The sequence below is a fragment of the Vicia villosa genome, linkage group LG3 (genome assembly GCF_029867415.1).
Source record: "Vicia villosa cultivar HV-30 ecotype Madison, WI linkage group LG3, Vvil1.0, whole genome shotgun sequence".
Classification (NCBI taxonomy): domain Eukaryota; kingdom Viridiplantae; phylum Streptophyta; class Magnoliopsida; order Fabales; family Fabaceae; genus Vicia; species Vicia villosa.
In genome coordinates this window covers 80,223,477-80,233,940 of record NC_081182.1, presented here as the reverse complement: position 1 = coordinate 80,233,940, position 10,464 = coordinate 80,223,477, and the positions used below count along the sequence as shown (strand labels likewise).

The following is a 10,464-nucleotide window of genomic DNA, read 5'->3' as shown; positions in this document are numbered from 1 at the left end:
AATGCGATGCTGTACGGAACACGCAAAGCATTAAATGCATTCAACGGTCATCTTCTCAACGCCTATAAATATGAAGTTCTGATGAGAAGCAAGGTTAACGATTCTGCACCGAAACAACTCATATCAAACTTGCTGAAACGCTGTTCAAATCTAAACTCAGAATCTTCATCTTCATCAAAGCTCACTACATTGCTTTTGTAATATATTAGTGAGAATAAGCTTAAACGATTAAGAGAAATATCACAGTTGTGATTATCGCTTGTAAGAAGCATTTGTAAACTCTTGAATTGATTACATTAATTTGTAAGGAACTAGAGTGATCGTGTTGATCAGAATACTCTAGGAAGTCTTAGGAGTGAACTAAGCAAGTTGTAACTAGAGTGATCGTGTTGATCAGTAGACTCTAGAAAAGTCTTAGAGGGTATCTAAGCAGTTGTTCCTGGAGTGATCAGTGTGTGATCAGAAGACTCTGGAAGACTTAGTTGCGGACTAAGTGGAAAACCATTGTAATCCGTGCGATTAGTGGATTAAATCCTCAGTTGAGGTAAATCATCTCTGCGGGGGTGGACTGGAGTAGTTTAGTTAACAACGAACCAGGATAAAAATAACTGTGCAATTTATTTTTATCTGTCAAGTTTTTTAAAGCTACACTTATTCAACCCCCCCCCCCCCCCCCTTTCTAAGTGTTTTTCTATCCTTCACATGGATGGTTTTCTTTCTCCATCAGTGAGACAAAGCACTCGAGCAAAAGGGCTCATGATCTTAAAATTATAAATAACATGGTTCTAAAATGAAGGCATAAGGGTTATCTTTGTCACTTCCTTCCCCTTAGTCTCCTTAGAAAGATGGAAACATCTTTCTAAGATGCCATTTCGCTTTGTGAAGTCTTTCTAATGAAATAAAGGGTGTAGCAAATCTAGTTATTCCATGTCTCACCAACTTCTTTTTTGTTGATATTAGAATTCATAACAACAAAATAAAGGGTGTAGCAAATCTAGATATTCCATGTCTCAACAAACTCAAGGTACTAGAATGGCTATAAATGTAGCCAATATTGTTGATTGCTCTTTTAATTATTTTATTTATCAAAGGAAGTTTCCCAATATCTTCAAGCATCATATCTATGCAATGTGCAACACAAGGAGTCCAATAAATATGCTATCTTTTATCCATTAAAATCTTACCAGCTGAAACAAAATTGCTTCCATTATCCGAGACAACTTGAATAACATTTTCTTTTTTAATCTCCTCCACAAGTGCATCAAGCAATTCAAAGATTTTTCACCCGTTTTCATAAAATCAAAAGCATATATGGACTTCACAAACATTATCCCAGCGACAAAGTTGACCAAGAAATTAATAATGCATCGTTTTTTCACCCGTCGTTCTAAGAGCATGATATGTAGGAATGCTCCTTACCTTCATCAATTTGTGAGTGTATTTCACCTCTTTAGAAGGAGAACTCTAAGAGCATAATATGTACGAATAGGCATATTTGGTCCATAAGAACCAATGGCTGCAATCATATCTCCAAAACTCTTCCGCTTAACAATGTTGAGTGATAATTGGGCTTGATACCAAAACGAACAATATATTAGTGTTATCACAAGACTCTCTTATACTTGTTTGCCTTAATTTCTCTTTCTTTTTCTTCCTAATTATTCTTCCTAAAGGGACATTTTTGGTTTTTCATGGTGGTGAAAAAGCATTCAAGCATTTTTCTCTCTTCATTTCAGGCATTTTTTCTACATATTTACATTAAAAAATGCAAAAAAATGACAATAATTTTTTTAAAACTTTTCCTTGTGCTCAGCTTAGCTACAGTGCAAGCAAAATATTATTGTGTTTCAAAATAATTCTGCGTTTTGTTATATATAAAATACTTCTATATATTTATGTGAAATATACAAAAATATAATATCTTTATTTTTCAAATTATGTACTCCCTCCATTTCTATTTATAAACAAATTTTGACTTTTTCGATCCATAGAATAAATGAAGTATTTGAACTATATATAAGATAGATACTGTTCTGGACTAGGCCGAGCAAGCCCAGCTCTTCTCACCAGCCGAGCAAGCCCAAAGCATTTTTGGCCCATTTACTTGATAACCGTCACCAGTTGTCCATGCGCGAAGACCACGCGTCACGCATCAGCGAAGGATCCGGTCAACCTCCTCCGAATCCTACGCCACGCTCATCCAGAACGTGAGTCTCCTGCTGACTCAGCCCTAGCACAGGACGTTCTGGCAGTTTCCTAGCACGTGAGCCTCCAATTGGACTTGGCCCAATTAGGAAACCTTGGCCCAGCGCTGGGGGCTATAAATACCCTCTTCCACTAGAGGGTCAGGTATCATATTCTTCACTCTCAACCCTCATTCTATGATAGCTACTAACTTAAGCATCGGAGGACCTTGCAGGTACCCCCCATCTTGCTCTCCAAGCCAGATTCTACTGCCTTGACGATTCTTCTGATCAGGTACGATCAGTGGCGCCGTCTGTGGGAATCTTGCTCCCCCTTCTTTAACAAAGATCAAAGCTAATCCTTTCACGATCGTCATGGCTGACAACAACATCCCAAACCCTGATCCCTTCCTCCTGCAACAGCTGATCGAGGATTCTGCCCGCGAGGGGACGAATCGTCGTCGGCGGGAAGAACCACAACATGCTCTTGCTGGGCAGAGAAGGCCGAGGCATGAGACCTCACAACCCAGGAGGCAACAGATTCAGAACATCCAACATGTGTAAAGCCTCCAGCAAGTTCAGAACGTCGAACAAGTTCCTCCCGAGGGACACGTTCAGAACGGGGAAGACGAGCAGTCTCGACCCCAGAATGAACCTGATCGACCCCAAAACGAGAACGAGACCAACGCCAGAGATGGACATGCTGCCTCCTCATTCACCCACACCTCTGACAGGCGAAGTGCATAGCCAAGACGAGGAAGAGCAGATCAACATCCCCGAGGGCGCTGATCCTACAGCCATCCTCCTACTCAAAAGAGTTGCAGAGAACTAACCGTCTCATCCGCCAGCAGGGCGACCGCATCCACAAGCTGGAAAGGAAGCGACGATATCGTTCCCCCCCGCGGAGACGCCATCGGTCACGTTCATATTCCTCCTCACGCTCGCCTCCAAGGAGATATCGCAAGCGCTCCCCGTCCTCGTCTCGCTCCCCGCCTATGAGGAGCTGTCGTCAGAGGTCTTATTCCCGCTCTCCACCTCGAAAGAGTCAGAAAAATCAGAGACCTGAAACCACTGAAGCCAGGAGCCTCTCACCCGAGCAAGAACACCGAGGCCCCTCCAAAGCTGTGTTGAAACCCCGCGAGCATTCTCCTCCAAAAGACAACCGCCTAATCTCGGGCAAAACACACGCAAAATCCAAGCGGGGCAGGCATTCAAACTCCCTCGGACCTAGCGACGAGGAAGATTTCCGCAGTCCCTTGTCCGAGCGCATTCGACGAGTTCGTCTTCCGCGAGGTATGGAAAAACCACCCGTCTTGGACCAATACGATGGAACCACCGACCCCGATGACCACATTAGGAGCATCGAAGCTGTTATGGACTACCATGTCGTCCGAGGATCCATCAAATGCCGCATCTTTCCGACCACCTTAAGGAAAGGAGCGATGACATGGTACAGGAACCTTCCTCCTGACTCCATCCACTCCTGGACCGAACTCAAAGAGCTTTTTCTAAGCCACTTCACGGCGTCTCATCGGCAACCAAAATCGGAGGCGAACCTTGAAGCGGTAATCCAAGGTGCCAACGAACCCCTCGGAGACTATCTCGACAGGTTCAACAAAGAAGTCGTCCAAGTGCAGACGACAGACTACATGAAGAGGTACCTCTTAGAACGAGGGCTCCTCCCCGGAAGTGACTTTAAGAAGGCCATCAAGATTGAGAAGGTCCACACCATGAACGCCCTCCTCCGCAAAGCTCAATCCTTCATCGCTTTCGAGGAAGGAGAGGCTGCTGCCATTAAAGCCTCGCGAGGTAATGACGCCGCTCGCAGTTCAAATTACGAGCACTGAAGCTCGAGACGAGGACATGAAAAAAGAAAAGACGACAGGTCTCTTGACACCAAAGAACGCCGAGGACCAGCTGGTCGTTTCAGCGACTACACCTCTCTGAACGCTTCACGGGAGAAGATCCTGGCCGAATGCCAAAACACCGACTTCAAGAAGTCAAGCATCAGGCCCCCAAAGTCAAACCCCGCGAGGCCAGGAACTGACAAATCAAAGTACTGCAAGTACCATAAGAGTCACGGACATCTGACCGAGGAATGCATTCATCTGAAAGATGCCATTGAAACACTGATCAAGGAAGGTCGCCTTTCGAAATACACAAAGAAAGGGGAACCTTCCCGGAGGGACGACCAACGAAACTCTAACGAGGGGAACTCACCTGATAACAGGCCCCTGCAAGTAGCCCTGTCCGTCACCCGTCCAGAAGATTTCATACCATCAGCCGGGATATCTACCGCACTCAGCAAATGGGAAAGATTCCCCTTCACCATGGTCGTCTCTAACGGCGACGATCCAGGTTCCCTCACCATCAGTTCAGTGAAGAGAAAGTTCGATGAATTGCTCAGCGCCAACGCAGACCTCGGCCCTACTCTGCGAAAGTTCCGGGGAAAATCAGAACCAATCACCTTCTACCTAGAAGAACTGCCCGGCGGAGCTCCGAACGCCACAATTCTCCTGCTTGTCCGAGCTAGAATGGCGAATTTCGACGTCCGACGGGTCCTGGTCGACGAAGGCAGCTCGGTCGACATCATGTATTCCCACCTCTTCCGAACACTCCAGCTAGACGACTCACACCTCACTCCCTATGTGGGTTCGGACCTCTAAGGCTTCAACGGAGCCACCACCAAACCTTGGGGTTACGTCGAGCTGATTGTCACCTTCGGAGAAGGGGAGGCTTCCAGGCAAGTTAAAACCAGATTCTTGGTGATCGACTGCAAAACCCTGTACAATTGCATCATCGGACGCCCCACTCTGGCCGAGCTAACCGCCGTGCCCTCCACTGTCCACCTGAAGATGAAGTTCTACATAAGAACAGGACGAGTGGCCACCATCAACGCCGATATTGAAGCTGTCAGGAGAATCTTCGACGCCTCCGTCAAGGGACTACAACTGATTGCCCCTCCATCCAGCTCCAACAAAAAGCCAAGGGCCGAAGACAAGCATCCTCGAGAAGACCAGCATCCGACGACCAACGTCAGCTCAGTCGACCTTGACGCTCGGTTTACAGAAGAAGAACTGAAGATCGGGGAAGAGACGCGATCAAAGGCAGCTCATCCCGTCCGACCTGTCCCAGACGGTGATTTCGAACTTGTCCCCCTGGGCGACAACCCCGACAAAGCGGTAAAGATCGGTAAGGGCATCCCAGACCTACCGAGGAAGCAGCTCGTGGCCTGCCTTCGAGCCAATGCCGACCTCTTCGCCTGGAGCGCCGTAGAAATGCCCGGACTCGACCCCGAGGTCGCCTGCCACCACCTCTCCATTGATCCAGCCGCAAAGGCCGTAGTTCAACGTAGGCGTCGGCAGTCTCCCGAGAAAGCGGAAGCTGCCGAGAAAGCTGTAAAAGACCTCCTAGAGGCAAATTTTATTTCCGAGGCAAAGTATTCAACTTGGCTCTCAAACGTTGTACTTGTTAAGAAATCTAATGGAAAATGGAGAATGTGTGTTGATTACACTGATGTTAACCGGGCATGTCCAAAAGACGCCTATCCTTTACCTAACATTGATAGACTGGTCGACAACTCGGCCGGCTATAAACTATTATCTTTTATGGATGCTTATTCAGGTTACAACCAGATCCCCATGGCGAGGAGCGACAAACAGTGCACGGCGTTCATGACCGAGTCGGGCAACTATTACTACAACGTAATGCCCTTCGGACTCAAAAACGCTGGAGCCACATACCAACGGATGATGAACAAGGTGTTCCGAGGAGAGATCGGCGACACTCTCGAGGTGTACATGGACGACATGATCGTCAAATCCCGAGAAGACACCGAACACACCACCCATCTCGAGCGGGTATTTGAGCAAGCCAGATCTTGCAAGATGCGCTTCAACCCGGATAAATGCACCTTAGGTGTACGAGCAGGCAAATTCCTCGGTTTCTATTTGACCGAACGAGGAATAGAAGCCAACCCGGATAAGTGCCGAGCATTCTCAGAACTCCCCACTCCAAACGACAAAAAATCCATCCAAGTCTTAAACGGGATGCTCACGGCGCTATCCCGTTTCGTCGCCAAATCCGCTCAACATGCTCTTCCATTTTTTAAGTTATTACGAAAAGAAGCGGCTTTTGAATGGTCCGAGGAATGCGAGCGAGCACTATCCCACCTTAAGCACGTGCTCTCCAAACCGCCCGTCCTCTCTCGACCCAATAACGGCGAGCATCTATACCTTTACCTGGCCGTCTCAAACGAGGCAGTCAGCGCGGCTCTGATCCGAGAGGTTGAAGACGGACAGAAACCCGTATACTTCACCAGCAAAGCCCTACAAGGACCGGAGGTACGATACCAGCAGATCGAGAAAATCGCCTTGGCCCTGGTGACAGTTGTCAGGAGGCTGAGATACTACTTCCTCGCCCATACCATCGTCATTCGAACAGACCAACCCATCAAGCAACTCCTCAGTCGACCAGACATGGCCGGGAGAATGCTAAGATGGTCCCTCGAGCTTTCCGAGTTCGATATACAATACGAAAGCAGAAGGGCGCTGAAGGCTCAAGCGCTAGCAGACTTTATAGCCGAAATGACCTCGATCGCCAACCCCCCGGCCCTTGCCGAGAACAAGTGGACCATCTACGTAGATGGCGCTTCAAGCAGCTCAGGAAGCGGGGCCGGCATTATCTTGGAAAACGATGAGGGGCTCATCATCGAGGTTTCCTTAGTCCTCTCTTTCAACACGTCGAACAACCAGGCCGAGTACGAAGCTCTCTTAGCAGGCCTCAGACTCGTAGAAGATGTGGGCGCTCTGGAGGTTAAGATTTACACCGACTCCCAACTCGTTGCATCCCAGATCAGCGGCGACTACCAAGCCAAGAACGACGTGCTTGCCGAGTATCTCACGCTCGTCAAAGATAAGATGAAAAAATTCGGTAAAGCGGAAGTAGAGCATATCCCTCGGGAGCACAACTCACGAGCCGATGTATTATCCAAACTCGCGAGCACGAGAAAGAAAGGCGGGAACAAGTCGGTGATCCAGGAAATCCTATCAAGGCCGAGTGTAGAAAAGGTCACGCAACCCCTACCAGTGCTCGCTATCGGGGACGACAACTGCTGGATGAGCCCGGTGTACAATTTCCTCACAAAAGACGAACTTCCAACCGACTCAAAGGAAGCTTCAGCGATCAAAAGACGAGCCTGCGCGTACACAATCATCGAGGACAAACTATACCGACGAGGTTTCTCCATCCCTCTCCTCAAATGCGTTGATGCTTCACAAGCCCTCGAGATCCTTCAAGAGCTACACGAGGGAATCAGTGGACAACATCTAGGAGGCCGATCACTCGCAAGAAAGGCTCTCAGGGCCGGGTATTACTGGCCGACCATGCAGCAAGACGCCAGAGAGCACGTCCAGAAATGCGACAAATGCCAGCGTCACGCCGACATGCACTTAGCTTCACCGAACGAGCTTAAGTCCTTATCCTCGCCTTGGCCCTTTTCCACCTGGGGAATGGACCTCCTCGGACCCTTCCCGGTCGGTTCATACCAAAATAAATACTTTGTGGTCGTCGTCGACTACTTCACTAAGTGGATAGAAGCCGAGGCGCTCGCCAAAATCACGTCCCAAAACGTCCTTCGTTTTTATAAGCGGAACATACTCGCCCGGTTCGGGGTGCCACAGGCGATTATAACCGACAACGGCACCCAGTTCACGGACAGGAAATTCCAAGAGTTCGTGGCCAAACTCGGAACGAAACAACACTTCACTTCGGTCGAACACCCCCAAACGAACGGGCAAGCTGAAGCCGCCAACCGAGTCATCCTCCGAGGACTGAAGAGGAGGTTAGGTGAGGCGAAGAGAGCTTGGGTCGAAGAGCTGCACAGCGTGCTTTGGGCGTACAGGATGACCCCTCACTCGAGCACAGGCGAAACCCCGTTCAGGTTAACCTACGGCACTGAAGCCGTGATCCCTGTGGAAATCCGGGAGCCTTCTCGTCGAACCGAGTCCCCTCTCGAGTAAGAACTCAACGACGAAGCCATGAGGGAAGAACTCGACATGGTCGAAGAAATCCGAGCAGGATCTTCCCTACGAGAAGCAAAATTAAAACAACAGATAGCTTTACGCCATAACGCCAAGGTTATCAAGCGCGAATTCGAAGTTGGAGCCCTGGTACTCCGCCGAAACATAAAAGACTCGCGCGAAGGCAAACTAGCCCCAAACTGGGAGGGCCCATACCGAGTTTACGATAAAACCGAAAACGGCGCGTATTACCTCGAGAACCTTCTCGGCGAAAAACTTGCTCGACCCTGGAATGCTGAAAAACTCAGACGCTATTACAGTTAGAAACAACCTAACGCTACCCGACCGCTCGTAGCGAACACGAGGGAAGACCGGACACGGACTCGCGCCATGGTACGGGCGCGTATGCTCCACGATAGCATCAGTCGGAACCCCCTGTCAGAAGGCGAGGCCGACTACGCGGCGAGCCTTACAAACAGACCCGCCGCGGAAGTACCTGCACGGCAGAACCCCAGCTCGCGATGGGACCGTTCACGCCGCAAGCACTTGGCCCCGACCGCGGTCTCGTGCTCGCTTATCGCGCACACCTGCTCTGCGCACCCGGACCGTACACCACACTACCGGGCTATAAACCTCGGCCGAGCACAAACATAAATATTCAACAATAAACATCGAATCAGCGCAGAATAGTATTAAAAACCGACCAAACTGGCCGGAGATATCCAAATATTACAAAAATTACGGGCGCGCAGACCCCAAAAATTATCCGGGCATCGCCCAACTAACATTACCTTGGCACGCAGGCCACAAAAGCATTGGCACGCAGGCCACAAAGAAAAAGAAACTGATCAGACGTCGCCGTCCTCCTCCTCGGCACCGTCGTCATCACCCCGGGCCTCCTGTTCATCTTCCCAGTCTTCGAACTCGGGATTTGACTCGATCCGCCCGTCCACGACCTTGTTGTAAGGACCGATTCCCTTTGTCACCAAGCGCAGATTGAGAACTTTCAGGTGATCCACCGCGGCCTTGAATCCAACCCCCAAGGTAGCAACGCAATCAACCTCCAGCTCCCTCACCTTGCCCAGAAGCTGAGAGCGGGTCGCCAAAGCCTTTTCATCCTCATCCTCCTCGGCAGCCGGTAGGTGAGACTGCTCCAGATCGGCAACTCGATCTCGGAGTCTCTTTTCCTCGGTTTCCATGGCCCGGATTTTGTCATGCGCCTTGCAGAGGTCTTCAACAATGCCGTTTTGGATCTCATACTTGTCCTTATAGTTCTCAAATTCGTGCTCCAGCTCGTCGTACTTGGTCTGCAAAGCATCATAATCCTTCTGAGGACAGACCCTCTGAGCATTGAGAGCCAACGCCAAGGCAGCCACCCTCATCATCCCTTCGAGATCCTCGGACAAGTCCTTGTCTCGGGACACCCTGTCCCGTCTGACTATGTGCCTCACCTCCTCGCGCTCGAGCAGAACATTCTTCTTCGAAAAGAGTCCCCTGTGCAAGGTACAAGAGGGCAGCACTATGTCATTGTCTGAGGGATTGTCGTTGATAAGATGACGAACTTCTGGGGTCCCTTCGCTCCTTTGTTTTTCCCAGCCGGGGAACCACCAGAAGTCGTCCCGACCGACGAAGGGGAGCCACCATCAGGAGCGCCCGCGGCAGCCGCCTTAACCTCCTCAACCCGCGTCCGCTTCACGGTCAGCTTGACAGCTGCTTTATTCTTTGCCCTCATCTTCACAACCTTGTCATGCAAGTCGGCCATTTTTCCTGCAAAATAAAGAGTTAGAACCGAAGGGATATTGTTCGAACAAGAAATAGTTATCTCACCTAGCAAAATCATCGCATCCCCGTAACCCCCGCACTCGAGGACGGCTTTTGTGTTGATATACCGAGGCTCCAGCATAGGACCTCCATCTTCCTCGAATAAGGGGTCCCCGTTGGGATAGGTGCACACGGCCGGTCTGAACCCGTCCACAAAAGAAGCGAGCCGCTGAAACCCCCTTGTATCGCGCTCGTTGAGATCCTCATCCCGGAAGATATAATAGTCGGTCCCTCGCTCGAAGTGATCAGGCTGCCACTCTAACGGGAACCGAGCAGACGGACCCACCTTCTTCACTTCGTCCTGAATGTACTCGCGTTCCTCGAACAAGTGGTTCTCGGCCTCAGGAGTGAGTGGCTTGACCATAAAATACCGACTCTTGAAATGCTTGATAGAATCCTGATAAATGGCGAACAGCTTCTTCGGCTGCTTAAAAGACACC

General features: G+C 49.6%; 1 protein-coding gene across 1 annotated transcript; it reads left to right on the top strand.

Annotated features, from left to right (window-relative positions):
• The first annotated feature begins 6,232 nt into the window (after nucleotides 1-6,232).
• On the top strand, nucleotides 6,233-8,203 carry LOC131658400 (uncharacterized). Its single transcript, XM_058927697.1, has one exon. The coding sequence runs from the start codon at nucleotides 6,233-6,235 to the stop codon at nucleotides 8,201-8,203; it is 1,971 nt and encodes a 656-aa protein (XP_058783680.1).
• The last annotated feature ends 2,261 nt before the right edge of the window (nucleotides 8,204-10,464 follow it).

What these genes read in the sequence shown, in the direction of transcription:
- LOC131658400 (XM_058927697.1), top strand. Translation starts at nt 6,233, where the DNA reads ATGCTCACGGCGCTATCCCGTTTCGTCGCCAAATCCGCTCAACATGCT.